Source organism: Brachyhypopomus gauderio, chromosome 7 (genome assembly GCF_052324685.1).
Source record: "Brachyhypopomus gauderio isolate BG-103 chromosome 7, BGAUD_0.2, whole genome shotgun sequence".
NCBI lineage: Eukaryota > Metazoa > Chordata > Actinopteri > Gymnotiformes > Hypopomidae > Brachyhypopomus > Brachyhypopomus gauderio.
Genome location: NC_135217.1, coordinates 30090870 through 30106000, shown reverse-complemented (window position 1 = coordinate 30106000; position 15131 = coordinate 30090870). Strand labels below are relative to the sequence as shown.

Here is a 15131-nt window from a genome sequence, read left to right as displayed (position 1 = left end):
AGAGACTTTGCAGACATCCCGTTACAGAGGACAGCAGTTCACACCGTTCATTGACCTCCTGTTGGTGATTACCCAGGGCAAGAACCTCCAAGGGTGACACCTCGCTGCCTCCGGTCGCTCCACATCCTGTGATATAGGGCGAGAGGTGGCTGGAGGCACAGGTTGCATGTCGTGTTCTTTATTGTACATCATGAACCAAAATGATAACACAAATGAGTGTGCAGAAGGCAACACAGAAACAGAGCACGACACTCAAGGAACTGAAACAAAGGACGACTTGGCGTATGCAGACGTTATGAGAAGATGACTTCTTAAGTCAGCAGGAGAGCAGCTCCAGGACGCGAGGCGTAGTCCTCTTTCAATGTGTAGCACTGGACTGCACGACCTGTGGGATGATAAAGGGTGCAAGCTAACGTAAAACAGGTGTTAGTAATCAGGAGATCAGGACCTGGGAAGTGGTTTGGCGCTAGGGGGCGTGTGCAGTGCAGGTGAGTGAGTGGGTACACGCGCCCTCTGGTGGCCTCCCGGCAGACCCACCGTCACAGACAAAACATAACCTGGTAAGAGACAAAGGGTTTTTAGCCAGAAACAAGAGTTGTGTCATACAGTATCTCATTAGGTTGAACGGGAATTAGTAAAGCAAAGGTATAGAAGCCTATTTTTGCCGCCTGAAAAACAGTACAGCATACAGTATCTCATAATTTCTCATAATTTTGACTTAGAATAACATAATTAGGACTTACTATCTTGTAATAATAATAATAATGAGATACTACTTATAATTACAAAATAGTAAGATACTTAGTCATAATTATGCACTGTATGGATGTTCAGAAATGAATTTCCATACAAAGGACATAATAACGATAATGACCTTTTTTGTAGACTCTGCAACGGGTTTTCAAGCGGTGGTCCATGACATGCTATTTACCTTTTATTTCATTTTATTTCATATAAACTTTTATTCCATCTTATTAAAACATCTAAACATTTTCAAATGAATAATGAACGAATAATTAATGTAATGCAAATATAAAAAACTTTAAATAAAAGCATGCGAACATTAAAAAACGGATAACCAAACGTTCTAGCGTATTTAGTCTGAAACGTTTGAAATTAATTACTATTGGTAAATAATCACAAGAAGACCTACCGAAAAGGAAAAGTAATTTTATTCATATCGGCAAGTCATTTTTATTGATTTTTGTGTGGCTTGTCGAACGGCAGGTGGCGGAATTCACCGTAATGGAGTTGTTTCAACGTCCATAGAAGAAGAAGGAGACAGAGAAACGAGGAGTCGGCAAACAAACACTTAGCTAGCTGGCTTCATTTTGTTTTATTTATTGGAATTTTACGAGGGATTTTAAGGTGAATAATTATGTTAGAGAGACTGAAACGCTAGCTAGATGGTGTAGTACTCGAGTTAGGGTTCCTGTTTAATTATGTGCTAGTCGTCCCGTAAAACCCCGCCAACTTGGCTACTTAGCTAGCGAGGCTAGTAATGTTGGGGTTGCTAACTGTGGGCCGAACCGGTCTTAGTTTTTATTTCTCAGTTGTATTCGTGCTCGTTTTTAAATGTTACCCAAATCACAGTATGGGTTACAGTATGCCATAAAGCCTATATATCACATTGATTTAACCTGAGCTAATCTTAGGTGCCTTATAGTTTGGTTAGGCTAGCTAGCTTGCTGTGCAACTAAGTTAACTCTCTCTCTCTCTCTCTCTCTCTCTCTCTCTCTCTCTCTCTCTCTCTCTCTCTCTCTCTCTATATATATATATATATATATATGTATATATATATATATATATATATATATATATATGTATGTATATATATATATATATATATATATATATGTATATATATATATATATGTATATATATATATATATATATGTATATATATATATATATATATGTATATATATATATATGTATATATATGTATATACACACACACACACACACATATATATATATATATATATATATATATATATATATATATATATATAATGTGTGTGTATATATATATATATATATGTGTGTGTGTGTGTGTGTGTGTGTGTGTGTGTGTGTGTACAAGGTTCTTCGCGCATTCTCTTGGTTGGCTACCCAATTGTCCTGTAACTACCCTATAGGGGCCACTGGATATGGCGTTGAAATCGGGCCAAGAACGCCTCAAAGAGATGGAGGCGGAGATGGCGCTGTGAGTACCATAACGTTGATTCACTTTAACTTTTTAAACTTCTCATCCATCTGTTGACTGTGTGCTGTTTATTCAGCAAGGTGTTGTGTGATATAGCCGTAACAGATGTGCGCGAGTTGTTGTCTGACTGAACGTGTGGGGTTTGCTGTAGTCGAAGTGATTCTTCATCTGGTCATGATGTACTTGTGGAGGTTTGAGCAGGAGGTCTTGGGGGGACCTGTGGCTGTGTCGCAAGTGGTGGAGGCCGTTCCTGTGGCCCTGGCCGTGCCAGCCGTGTCCATGGTGCGGCCCATCATTGGCACAAACACCTATCAACAGGTATGTGGGCATACACGCTTATACAGTGTTACTATAGCACGCAAACTTCTCTGTCCATTTGTACATGTTATGACGTTATGACTGCCTTGCTATATATATATATATATATATATATATATATATATATATTATATGGTTTAACAGAAATGGTACTAAAACTGTCAAACTGTTTTCTCTTATTTTTATATGCTGGGGGCTATTGCAATTTTGGGTGTAAATCACTCCTAAAGACTGATCTGAGTTTAACTTTGAAAAGGATTTGGACTGGGTCATTGTGAAATGGCACCTTGTACATGTTCATATGAAAATTTAATGTAGTTAATAGAAGCCTGACATTTGTGTTTACAAGTGTTTACAAACTCTTCAAGGTTCTGTACACACTCTGACACTGGTTTACTAGAAATGTAAACCACGCCACTCAGCTTGTTTGGCTGTACTGTACTGGACATTTTAGTCCTGGAACAAAAAAAATAAAGATTTCTGTCTAATTGTGTTAATGTGCTACTTCTGAATAACAAACATGTATTACACAAGATTTACCAATTTAAAGGCTTTGAATGTCACACATGCTATAAACTTTCTGGTCGAGGCGTGCACTGCTAAACAAGTGGTCACATTATTATCTTTCTTCTCAAGGTCCAGCAGAGCTTGGACGCGAGAGCTGCTTCACTAGTTGGTCCCCCACCTCCAGCTTTTGTTGGACCAGGTAGGACACCTGAGAATTGTTGCATTGCCTTCAGTTCTGTTGAGGTGTCTGCTCGATGCAGTGTCGTGTTGGAAAACGCATATTTCCCCTGTTTTAGCCATACCTGCTGTGAGACCTTCACCCATGATGCGACCTGCGTTTGTTCCACACATCCTGCAAAGACCAGGTACCTGGAGCACCACAGTCTAACAATGAATCTTAGAATGTTCATTGGCTTTAGCTAGGTGACTTGATATGAATGAAGTGATCTTTATAATTATATATTGCCATTCTAGGTTCCTAAGGTTGCTTTATAGTTAACACACATAGCTTTTACATCTAGTCACATCACTGAGAAGCGGCAGCCACACACACACACACGGCCAGGACAGAGCACCATTCACCACCGGGCATGCAGATACACAGTCAACACAGGGACAATGCAGAGACACACACACACACACACACACACACACACACACACACAAGGCCAGTTTATTTGGGATGGCCAGTTTACCTAACCTGTGTTTTTGGACCGCTAAAGGAAACCCATGGGTATGAGTAGAACATGGAAACTAGAGATGAACTGATGATGAATGATGCCTCTGTGAAGGTTGCAGTGTGGCCAGTGACTGCAGAGCAAGTATTCGTCAAGATCTACTATTGTACTTTTTAGTTCAAGTGAATTAAAATTTTGTCAAAAACTTGAAATAAGTAAAAAAATATATAGTAAGGGTTCGCAAACGTAGTGCAGGGAGTCCTATTGTATTTGCTCAGATTTGTCTTATTATCTATAGTTTTGGGCACTAAGTCTATATAACTATATAACACTGCATTGGGAACCCTAATATAATGGATTTTCATCTCTGTATTTGCTTCAGGGGGTCAAAGGATACCAATTATTCGTGGCCCACCCCCACAAGGCATGATGGCGCCTCCTATGCCCCGCCCCCCTCCACCTCCACCCATGATGATGGCCCCCCCAATGTCAGGCCCCCCGCAGCACCCCATGGGACCGATTGGACCGATCGGACCACCCTTGGGCCCCATGAATTCTGTTTCACCTGTAAGTGTCAATGTGTTTTCTCACTATGAAATAAGTAAATAAAGCTAAAAGTAACCTTAATACAATGTTATCAACTAGCCAACATACAACTGTACATCAACTCAGAATGGCTTAAAACTGCATGTATATATGTGAAGCATGTGTAAATGAGTTAATTTTTCCCTTGCCAGGTCGACACAATGAGCCCAGTGGTGTCTGTGCCATCTCGGCCGGTTACCCAGGGATCTCCGAAATCTACGCCCAGTATCATACAGGCTGCCCCCACTGTTTATACAGCACCACCTGCACCCAAGCGACCGGACATTAGAGCGCAGAGACAAGCACGCATGGTAAAGGTTTCTCCTGTGTTCACCAGACAGTGTTGTACAAGGTGTGTGCTGTCCATGGGTTCTGTCTGTCTTCCCTGGCAGAAAAATATTAGGACTTCACAACTCGAGTTATGTTTTGTCAAACAGATTTATTAAGCAGCTTTATTCCTGTATGAACACACGCTCTGTCTCACAGTACACTGGCAGAGTGTTTTATAGCCCTTGGGTGTGTGAGACACTGTCCTCCCTCCCTTCTGGGCCTAAGCTCCCCACGATAGTCGTAGCAAGACTTGCTCGAGCAAATGGAGTAAAAAGCATAAGAGGAACCAGCAGGAGCCGGCTTATCTGTTAGGGTAGCACGGCACCCTCAGCTCCTTCCACACTACATCATGTTCTTGTTTTCATAGAGCAGTTATGAACCGTTCTTCTGGAATTGTCCAATTACAGGAGGAGCTAGCGGCGTCCGTAGCCGAGCAGCAGGCAGCCGCGTTGGCGGCCGGCCTCCTCGAGAGCAAGAAGGACGGCCCCTCGGACGACGCCATCATCGGGCCCAGCATGCCTGACCCAGAGCCCGTACACACAGAGGTACCCGGCTCCTTTCACACTGTCGTGCAGCAGTATTGCAGCCTCTGTTGTGCCAAAAACGGTCATACGTCTTCCGCCGCAGCAGCTGCTAAGAAACAGGAGAACACTTTTGACCTAGGTCACATGAATTAATGTACCAAGTTACTTAAAACTTTTTTTTTTTTTTGAGACTTTTGTGCGTCCATATACACACTGATCAGCTGTAATATTAAAGCCAGGTGTCTAGTGTTGTGCCCCCCGTGGAACCAAAACCACTCTGATGCATAGAGGAATGGACTCCACAAGAGCTCTGACGGTGTCCTGTGGTTTCTGGCACCAGAATGTCAGCAGCAGATCCTTTAAGTCCTGTAAGCTGTGAGGCTTCGTGACTCAGATTCATTCTTCCCGTCACATCCTACGGATGCTCAGTTGGATCTGGACCTGAGGAACTGAGGCCAAGCGACGGCTGTCAAGTTTCTCAAACCATCCCTGAACAATATTTGCGTTGTGGCAGGGCACATTATCTTGCGGAAAGTGGCCACTGCCATTAGAAGATACCATTCCCATGAAGGTGAGGACATGGTCTTCAGTAATGTAAAAGTAGGTGGTACGTGTCAAAGTAACATCCACAGGAATGCCAGGATCAAGGATCAGCAGAACATTGCCCAGAGCTTCACATAGCCTCTGCCAGCTTGTCTAGTTCCTATAGTGTATACTGGTATAATCTCTTCACCAGGTCTGTAACACACACAGTGTACAATTGTGCTTCTTCAGACCAGGACTCCCTCCTTTGCTTCTATCGTTGATCCATTTTTAACGTATACATGCCCTTCGTAGGCGCTTTCGGTGGTAGACATGTCTGCATAGGCCCTCTGACAAATCTGCAGCTATGCAAGATCATATACATTCTGTCATTGTGGGTGCTCTGTCACATTCTGACTGTTTACTTGCTGCTTAATATATCCAAACTCTTGATAGGTGCTTAATAAAGAGATGATCAGTGCTATTCACTTGAACTATCAGTGTTTTAAATATTAGGGCTGATCAAAGCAAGTAAAACGAAATTTCAAAATCAGTCCCCAATATTTATCAATTTTGCAGATTTAAAATATAAGCCATGTCCTTGTATAAGAAATTACATCTAGAATGGCTTGTTTTGCTAACACGTGCTTATTAATTAAACCCAAAGCTCTTGACTGGCTAAACAGTCAGATTTATTAATATATGGTTGGTTTGTATGTACAAGGCCAGTAAACAACTTATGAGGGGAAAATATACACTTTTACCCACTTTGCTATTTTGAGATGTGTGTAATTCTAAGCCAAAAATATTAATTTCCCTTAGTTATGCTCAGCAGCGCCATGTTCTGTGCTTTTAATAGTCGCTGTTTTTGATAAAGTTCCCAGCAATCTGGGAGCTGCAGGAAAGGAAAGTGGTGTGAAGATGTAGTGGATTATTCAGACAACGGGGTCTCCATGCTCTGAACATCCCTGAGAGGAAGAACCACAAATTGTTATAGGTTGGTTTAGGGGGGAACGCAGGAGGACACGAAACATGACCGACATTTCTGCAAACTCGTGGCCCCCTGACGGCCTGAGGAACAGAAAAATCAATGTGTATAAGCTAATATTTGGATATATTATTAATGTTTAAAACGTTGAACTCTGTGACTAACTTTGAAAGCGTCGCACCATAACACCCTTACTGCTTGGTGACCGGCTTCTTGCTTTGTTTGTTTTAAATTGTCTTTGTTTTCAGTTGACTCAAAGTATTAGATGTGGTAACAAGGTCGGGCCATCACCAAGGTTACCATTTCTCTTTTAATAACGAAGAAGTCAAAAAGCACAAAGGTCCTATATAAAATGGCGCCCGCCACCGTCTGGTATCTGACGTCCCTTTTTTTTTTTTTTTGCTCTCTTGTAGCCCGTGGATACCGCTACAGAAGATAAGAAAAAAGGGAAACAGGAGAAGGTGAAGAAGTGCATCCGGACGGCAGCGGGCACGTCGTGGGAGGACTCCAGCCTCACCGAGTGGGACTCAGGTACCCGGATCTGATACACTTCACAGTTATCAGAGGGAGGGGGGTTGTCGCCAAACAAAAGTTGTATAAACCAAATCCAGTTTCAGCTCTGATGACTTCTGCATTCATGGCAGGATCTTGTGTCATTTTACTGGTAAAACAGCAGTGTTTAAATAGGTTTCTGTTTCAAAACAAGTCCATCAAGAAAGTATACAAGTTAACCATGAGTTTTTGCAATCAGAGCTACATCAAAAGTATTAAAGGTCAGTTTTTAGTAGTAATTGTGACTTAAAGATGAGTGTACACACATTCAAAAGACAGTGTTCAACGTGTTTTCTTAGCACAAGCAAACAACTGGTTTTGGTTAACAGAACCTTTCAGCTGGGAAGTCAGGAATGTTGAGTGTGGAATGAAATCTACTTTCTCCAGGGCATAGTGCTACATTTGACCTGCTACAGCACACAGAGCAACAATGCAAATATGATACATACAGAAACCAGTGCAACCAGGCGTGCAGGCTGTTAACTGTACACAACACTATTAGTAATCTATACACATCGTTAAACAGTAGAGGACATGGGGTAGACTAAACCGTAGGCATTGGTGGATTATATATCTTAACGGCTTAACCATTGCCCAATGACAAGAACATGGACAGATTAAAGTGAAGGTGTAACGCGACATGGTGCAGTAGGTGGTGCAAATGGATGTCCGGGTGGAGCCGAGATTGAAGTTTGTTTGAATCTGAAGGGGTCCTTATAGCAGGGCTGTTCACACATCTTACTGACTGTGGAAAGAAGCTGCTCATTGGATCAGAGCAGAGGTGTAAATGACAGCCCTCAGGGTCCAATCCTAATGGTTCCCACCCTCCCTTTACCTAAGAGTCAGGTGTGATGAGTGGCCAACCAGTTTCATTAATCATTTAATCATCTTCAAGGGATTATGGTATCCAAGACTGGGTTTGGATTTAAGCTCCAGCTTGCAACACCGATGGTTTAGGGGATTAAGCCCGAATGCTTTGACGTTACGTTCATGCCTGCTCCAATGTGGAAGCACGCAGCTCTGGGCAACGTCAGTATTCCAGTCCCCCCAAAATGAGAACAGGAGACAAGAACGAGATGACTTACACTTGCAGTGACTGGCATCCATGGTGATGTGCAGCTGTTGCCATGGTTTTTCATAGGTACTTTCTTTCTGAGTTACTTAGAAAAATGAGATCGCAGGATGCAAAAAAACTTTCCTGGGGGGGTGGGTGTGTGTGAGACCTGTCATTTTGAAGCGTACCAGCATGTGTGCGTTTGGCTCCCTATTTCACTCTCCAGACGACTTCAGGATATTCTGCGGAGACCTGGGCAACGAGGTGAACGACGACATCCTGGCGCGAGCGTTCAGCCGCTACCCGTCCCTCCTGAAGGCCAAGGTAGTGCGGGACAAGCGCACGGGCAAGACTAAGGGCTACGGGTTCGTCAGCTTCAAGGACCCCAACGACTACGTGCGCGCCATGAGGGAGATGAACGGTGAGCCTGGGCCCGTTTGACACGCTGTAGAGTCTACCCACGCTTCCTAGAGACCACAATGGCATTTTCAGCCTGAACGCCACCCCTGTGTGCTTTAGCCTAAGACAGAACTTTTGTCACATTTCTGAAACTGGGACTTTGTGTAGAGCTCAAAATATTACCATTAGACTTGCAGTTGTATGGGAATCCTGGGTAACTGGTAACCATAGACTGTTCTTTGCCAGACCTGTTTATAATTAGTGTAAGGGTATCTGTCGTCTGTTGGCTAAGTGCATGTTTCTGCATGTTTCCAGGAAAGTACGTTGGTAGCAGACCCATCAAACTCCGAAAGAGCACATGGAAAGACAGGAACATGGAAGTTGTACGCAAGAAGCAAAAGGAGAAGAAGAAGTTGGGGCTTAGATAAGGACTGAGAGCCCGAGCTGAAGAAGCTCTGTGTGTGTGTGTGTGTGTGTGTGTGTGTGTGTGTGTGTGTGTGTGTGTGTGTGTGTGTGTGTGTGTGTGTGTGTGTGTGTGCGTGCGCCTTCCTTCCCTGCCGCCCACCGACACAGCTGCAGGTGTGGAGCCCCGAGCCTGGCAGGAATTGAGGGCTTTTTTTTGGTTTGTTGGTTTGTCTGTTTGTTTTTTCCAGTGTTGCAGTAATAGAGAAGAAGAGTAGCTCCATAAGGCTCCTCAAGCAAAGTAGTCAACAATGTAGAGGTCTGGCCAATGTAGAGGTCTGGCTTTGCCGGGGTGACTCGTCGCACTCTGGCCCAGCCTGACAAAATGCACTGACACCTCACTCCTGTTTATATATATATATATATATATATATATATACACACAAATACCCTCTTGTTCTTTTTTACTTTGATGTTAGAGGGCTCAGATGATCGTGTAACAGAACCTGACAGTCACAGTCACATCTTTATTTTATAAACTGTCCTGTTGACTATTTTAACTGCAAATGCTTGCAGGACCACTTGTTTCAGTCATTATTAAAAGATGCTCTGCTCTCAATCTTTTTACTGCAGTGATGAATAACGTTAGACAAATGTGTGGGTTTAATCTAAAAGTGATTATTTTGGCTGTGGAAGGAGGTGCATGCCTCCATTTGCTACTGGCATTGGTTGGGAAGACTCGGAAGACTACCATTTGGGACTTGTGGAAATAAGAAAATATTCAAACTCCGAAAACAGAAATAATAGTGAATTTAGGGTCGATCTCGTTTAGTTAATGCTGAGTGAAACGAAAGTAAATGTTTGAATCCACGGACGCATTCTATTTGAATATAACAGTTCCAAACCTGTCCACTTGGTGGCGATTCAGCATTTCTTTTAAATAATATTTTTCTTACTTTTCAAGACTTGCACGAAAAGATGAATTACATCTTAAAGTGTATACACGAACACGATTACTATCCATACACCTAAAGCTAATAAAACGACAATAGCCTGTTTGTAAGTGTTGGCTACTACAATGTTTGGTCCTCTTTCAGACATGCCACTAACAGAAGATCTGCTTTCATAAAGCCTCATTTCCTAATTTTTGAGACCGTCTTTCAGTCTGGTTCGACATCATAATGTAACTAACCTCAACATTGTGTCTGGACAAATTCGAGTAGTCTGTACTCAAAAGACCTTTTTACGATGCGAAGGAGTGGCACTGGTAGGCTTTTACCACGTCTGTTTTAGATAAACGTCTTTATCCGTGTTATTTGAACGGTTTTAACTAGTCTTTCCTGTTTGTTACATTTTCAATGTCACCTTGAACTTTATGCTCTTTTTTACATTTTCCACTCTTGTTTAACCTGTGGTCCGTCGTTATTTGACTAATATTAGCTGGTTTAATGTCATGAGTCGTAAGTTAATGTGGTGATTGTCTACTTGGGTTCTGCTTGTTCACATTCGCACCGTGTTGTACATTATCAACAACTGTCAGAAAGTTAAAAAAATACAAAATGACTTGAGCGCTGTAGTTTTAGGATCTCGACAAAAACGGCGATATGAAGTTGTCTGGTCGTGTGAAAACTCAAAAGCGTTCCGTTTGGCGTGCACGCGCAGCGGGTGTCGCCGGCGCGCGGGACCCCGTCCGCCCCACAGCGAGGCAGCGCGCGCGCCTTCTGTTCGACCGGGCACCTTCGGTGGAATATCTCATTCTGGCAAAGTTGTGGGGGGGGAGGCGTTATAAATATTCGGGAAAATGAATCCATAGGCAAAAAGTATTTAAATTCTCCACATTAAAGTATTCAGTGTAATTGCTTTATATGTGTATTGTGACTGAATGACTTAATTGGTGGTGGTGCTGTTCTTTTACGAATGTAAATATACGGGTTTGTCCTGAGCTGCTTTGGCACCGGCCACAGAACCCCTAGATTTCCTCATTGGCTCGCGCGTGTAGATGCGAGTGGTGCACGCTCGTCCAGCAGCACACATGGGCAGAGAGCGAACACAACCATGCAGACACAGTTGGGAAATGGTGGCTTGTGCATGCGAGTTCCTCATATGAATGTCCGCGTCGAGGCAGTTTCACACCAGTGACGCTTCATATCTGTGTGGGATTGTTTAAGGAAGTATCTACTAACGCTCCTGGACATCATCATGGTATCTTACAAACCCTGAACGTCTGATCTCGCCTCCTCCTCCTCCTCCCTCCGGTTCCCTCCTCCCTCCGTTTTTCTCGGATCTGGTTATATATGACGAGCTCGTACAAGTTGCCGAAATGGTGGAAACGTCAAAATGTGATTAAAAAAGGAGATTCATGCGGCCAGCAGAAGGAGAATATCGGGGAGCGCATCAAGGAGCATCATCTAAATTCAGACACGGTGGAGCAGATTTGAAAACGGAGGTCCTCAAGTCCCAGCCCACTCATTTGGACCTCGGAATGGTGGTGAGTTCGTCTGCTGCCATCTTCCGTCTCCACCTCGGCGCTGTTACTGGATCATTAACCGTGCAACTGAAACGGAACCGACTTATTGGGGCAACTTGATCTAGACTCAAGTTAGCCTGCAAATCTAGCCAGCTAGGTTAAGCCTCCGTCAGAGGCTTTCGTCGTGTTTTTTCACCTTTTATTTATTTATTATTTTTCACACAGTGGTGTATTGTCTCGCCGATGATGTTGGTATCGGAGTGACCCGGTACCGTCCGCTGGTCGGGCCCAGGCTATTGTCTTCATCTGAAGATGAACGCCAGCCCCGAGCCCGCTGATCTCTGGTTCGCGCCCCTCCCTTCACGCACGTCCACGAATGGCGATACGATTCCCAATTATATAGGGAGTAGTTTTGTGTGCATTGTTCGCTTACTGGCTGTTCCAGCCGAGGGAGGGTCGTTTAAGTTGTTGTTTTTCCAGGAGGATTTGATGCCTGTCTGTATGTGTGTCTTAATAGTCCCACATCCTTTACTCACCATAAGGCCCATTGTTTATGATGCCCTCATAATAAGAGCATCCCTGTCTGTCCCATGGAAACAAAGGCAGTGACCACTTCATAATTCTCCATGGGTTTTAGGGTTGACATTAAACGTGCATCCGATGGTTTTATGCAGTGATAATGAATACTCCCCCCTTGGTTTACATATTCAACTCCATTCACCGTTTAGTCTGGCTTTCCACGAATGCAAAAGGTGGTTTTAGGGATGTCTGCGTTACACCACCTGACACCAGTACGTGTCACTTCTTGTCGTGATCATTACAGATTACAGGTAGGCATATGTTTCAGGACCGTATCCAAAAGAGAGGCTGTTTGCTCTGGGAGTGGTTGTCACGGGCCCAGCCGAGCAGCCGGTTCCACTGGATGTGAAGCGGCGTAAAGGACAGACCTGCTGGGCGCGCTCCACAGCGCACAGCTCACCTGCCGCCACTTTCCGAGTCGGTCCAGCCTGCGAGCTGTCGGACTGATCCCCCCCCCACAGCACGCTCCACATTCAGGGAAAGGACTTGCACAGTTCCTGAGAGGAACACGCTTTTAGAATTTTTATATTTAGGACTGCAAGGAAATTATGCAGGACAAAGAACATGGAACAGGGGGCTTCACTGTGGATTTTACTGAGTATTTGTTGTTGCAACCCCATAATCACACCTGTCCTGAGTATTACTGAGTATTTGTTGTTGCAACCCCATAATCGCACCTGTCCCGATGCTGTTTTTGAGAGTTGTGGGACTCCCAGAAGCACGTAGGTCATTGTGGTAGAACAAGTGTGTGTCTGAACCCGAGCGCGATATAAAGCGATTTTGACACTTTGGGAAACTGTGTCCCAGCCAGTCTGTTGTGCCAATGCATGAATTTAATCTTTTCAGATCTTTTTTTTCTAAAGGCATTACAGTAAAGGTCTGTGTTTGTGTGGTGGTGTGGATGCTGAGGGGGTGGATTCTGAATATATAATATATATATATATATATATATATATATATATATATATATATATATATATATATATATATATATATTACACATATACACACATCCTTGGTCTTCTGGAAGTTTCAGCTTGGCATCTGCTGGCATCGATAATGTCTGCCAGACTTCCTAAGGATGAGTTACGCACTGTCATAAAGGCAGCAGTAGGCGATCGAGGTGTTTAATTACCAGCACAGCGTTGCGTTTCTTAGAGGTTGGCAGTGTGGGTTTGTAGGTTATCTTGGGTCCTGTCTGTTGTTGAGGCATAGTGTTCTTTTAGGTACACCGCCTCAATTTTCTTGAAACGGAGAGCATTTTGACTTAAGATCTTAACAACCCAGACTAATGTGCTTGGGTAAGTATCCTATTAATCTTAGTGTGCTTAACATAGTATGTTAAACATTATTTGACTTCTTGCAAAGAAATAGAAGATAAAAAATAATTCCATTTGTTTTTCATTCACTATAGAGATGGCTGGTGTTCTAAAGATATTTCACAAATCCTATCACTGCTTTGTTTACCCTGTCCCACGTTGAAGCCTAGTTTACACACACACACACACACAGTGGGTTGTGTTTCTGTGGCTGATTCTTGATCATTAGTGTAATTGGGGGTGAGTCACACCTGTGTCCTCGGTGGCAAATTATGACTCCTTTGTTCAACCGTAGTGAGCCCATACCCACGGGTGCATGGACGGCTGAAGCGAGAGCATCTGTGGTCTGCCTCGCTGAAAACTCGGAGGAAGAAAAGCCCGTCGGTTTGGCCAGTAGACCGGCACTCGTGCACACACACTTGCGTGTGTAACGTGAGGAGGCTGGCCTTCACACACACACTTGCGTGTATAACCTCAATAGCTTTGCTGTCGGAAACAGATGTTACGCAACCCTCTTCGGAGTCCGTCCGCACTCGAGTTGTTGCAATTACGTAAAGAGTTCCTGAATTCTAAGTGAAGGGGGGGGGGGTGCATCCCCCTCAGACATCATCTGTTCGTATCTCTCCTGTTTCCTGTTTACTGCCAGGGTCGTGTGCTCCCCAGCCATTTTCTCCTGATTGCCCCGCAGCAGATGACCACAACCAAGACGCGGCCACTGTAAAACTTAATGGATGCGGCCTTCATTTCAGTGCTTGAAGGTGCAATGTGTGGAACCCCTCCCCCAATGGAAATTCTGGACTCATTATTTGCCACAGTCTGGGCTGTGTTTTCCCCCCAAGGTGCCCCATCCCAGAGTTCTTCAAATGGTACACTGTGTTTTTTTAATGCTGTCTCAGTTACCATATCCTGATCGCTAGAAGACGTTTGGGGAAACTGCTCGAGTATGGTAGTAGTTTTCTCCCTCCCCTGATGTAGTTCCTCCCTCCCTCCTCATGAAGAACCAGAGAATTGGGCCTATCGGAGAGACCGTCGTGTGTCACAAAACTGAGCATTGATGTTATCACTCGGGACCAGCAGTATGAAGTGGTTGATGACCGCTTTGGCTCACTGTGACCTGTGAAGAGTGTGTGTCGTGTATGATCAGTGAGGAATTGAAGTGTCTATGAAGAGCATAGACTTCATCTTGTTAGTACGGTAGCTGGGCATAAGCACACAATACTGCATTGTCAGCATGGTGGTGTTTTGTTTGTTGCTCATGGTGGCTGAGATTGTAAGATTTTACCCCATCGGATTTCTGAAGTTTAGAATCTGTCAGAAATTATTCATAAACAGTTTTAAACCCAAGTCAGGGCATATTTACTCTCTTAGCTACCCATATACCCTTGTTACTTTCTCACTCAATCACTCACTCACACGCTTGATCACTCTCTTTGTATGGGCACAGACCGTACACCATGTGAGGGAACACACACAGTCTTGACAGTTGGTAGTGTCTTCTGGGCTTGGTCCATCACAGTAGTGACATTGGAGAACTTTTTCTAGGGAGAAGAAATCACATTTCAAATGTGGTCTGTGTTTTCTATTTTGATAGTACGTGACAGTATTTTGCTCCAGGTGGATGCTATAGGCAGGAGGGGTGGTCCAAACCCATGGAGATGTAAGCAGCAAGCCTTAAAAGAATGGCATGGTCCATGTTTC

At 43.8% G+C, this 15131-nt stretch overlaps 2 protein-coding genes across 10 annotated transcripts in view; both read left to right on the top strand.

Moving 5' to 3' along the window:
• Nucleotides 1-1212: 1212 nt before the first annotated feature.
• On the top strand, nt 1213-9687 carry rbm42 (RNA binding motif protein 42). Of its 2 annotated transcripts, none has more exons than XM_077013111.1 (11): nt 1213-1368; nt 2088-2210; nt 2402-2528; nt 3165-3234; nt 3332-3400; nt 4095-4279; nt 4450-4608; nt 5035-5172; nt 7075-7192; nt 8494-8688; nt 8982-9687. In XM_077013111.1, exons 2-11 carry the CDS (start codon nt 2155-2157, stop codon nt 9092-9094), a joined length of 1230 nt encoding a protein of 409 aa, XP_076869226.1. In that variant the 5' UTR covers nt 1213-1368; nt 2088-2154; the 3' UTR covers nt 9095-9687. The 2 variants fall into 2 exon arrangements, with proteins under 2 accessions (XP_076869226.1, XP_076869227.1); XM_077013112.1 differs by having other exon boundaries at nt 1217-1368; nt 2143-2210.
• Nucleotides 9688-10174: 487 nt separating this feature from the next.
• The window catches only part of arhgap33 (Rho GTPase activating protein 33), a 48175-nt gene continuing 43218 nt past the window's right edge, over nt 10175-15131 (top strand). For 2 of the 8 annotated variants that reach the window (XM_077013106.1, XM_077013103.1), the window contains exon 1: nt 10175-10335. In XM_077013106.1, the coding sequence (XP_076869221.1) occupies nt 10317-10335 (19 nt within the window). In that variant the 5' untranslated portion in view covers nt 10175-10316. Of the gene's footprint in view, nt 10336-11023; nt 11557-15131 lie in introns of those variants that run through there. The other 6 variants (XM_077013109.1, XM_077013110.1, XM_077013102.1 and 3 more) reach the window with 6 other exon arrangements.

Excerpts from the sequence above, each read along its gene's own strand:
- rbm42 (XM_077013111.1), top strand. The coding sequence starts at position 2,155 with ATGGCGTTGAAATCGGGCCAAGAACGCCTCAAAGAGATGGAGGCGGAG. Across the intron at positions 2,529-3,164 it reads GCACAAACACCTATCAACAG|GTCCAGCAGAGCTTGGACGC; the intron begins GTATGTGGGCAT and ends TTTCTTCTCAAG. Across the intron at positions 3,235-3,331 it reads TCCAGCTTTTGTTGGACCAG|CCATACCTGCTGTGAGACCT; the intron begins GTAGGACACCTG and ends CCCCTGTTTTAG.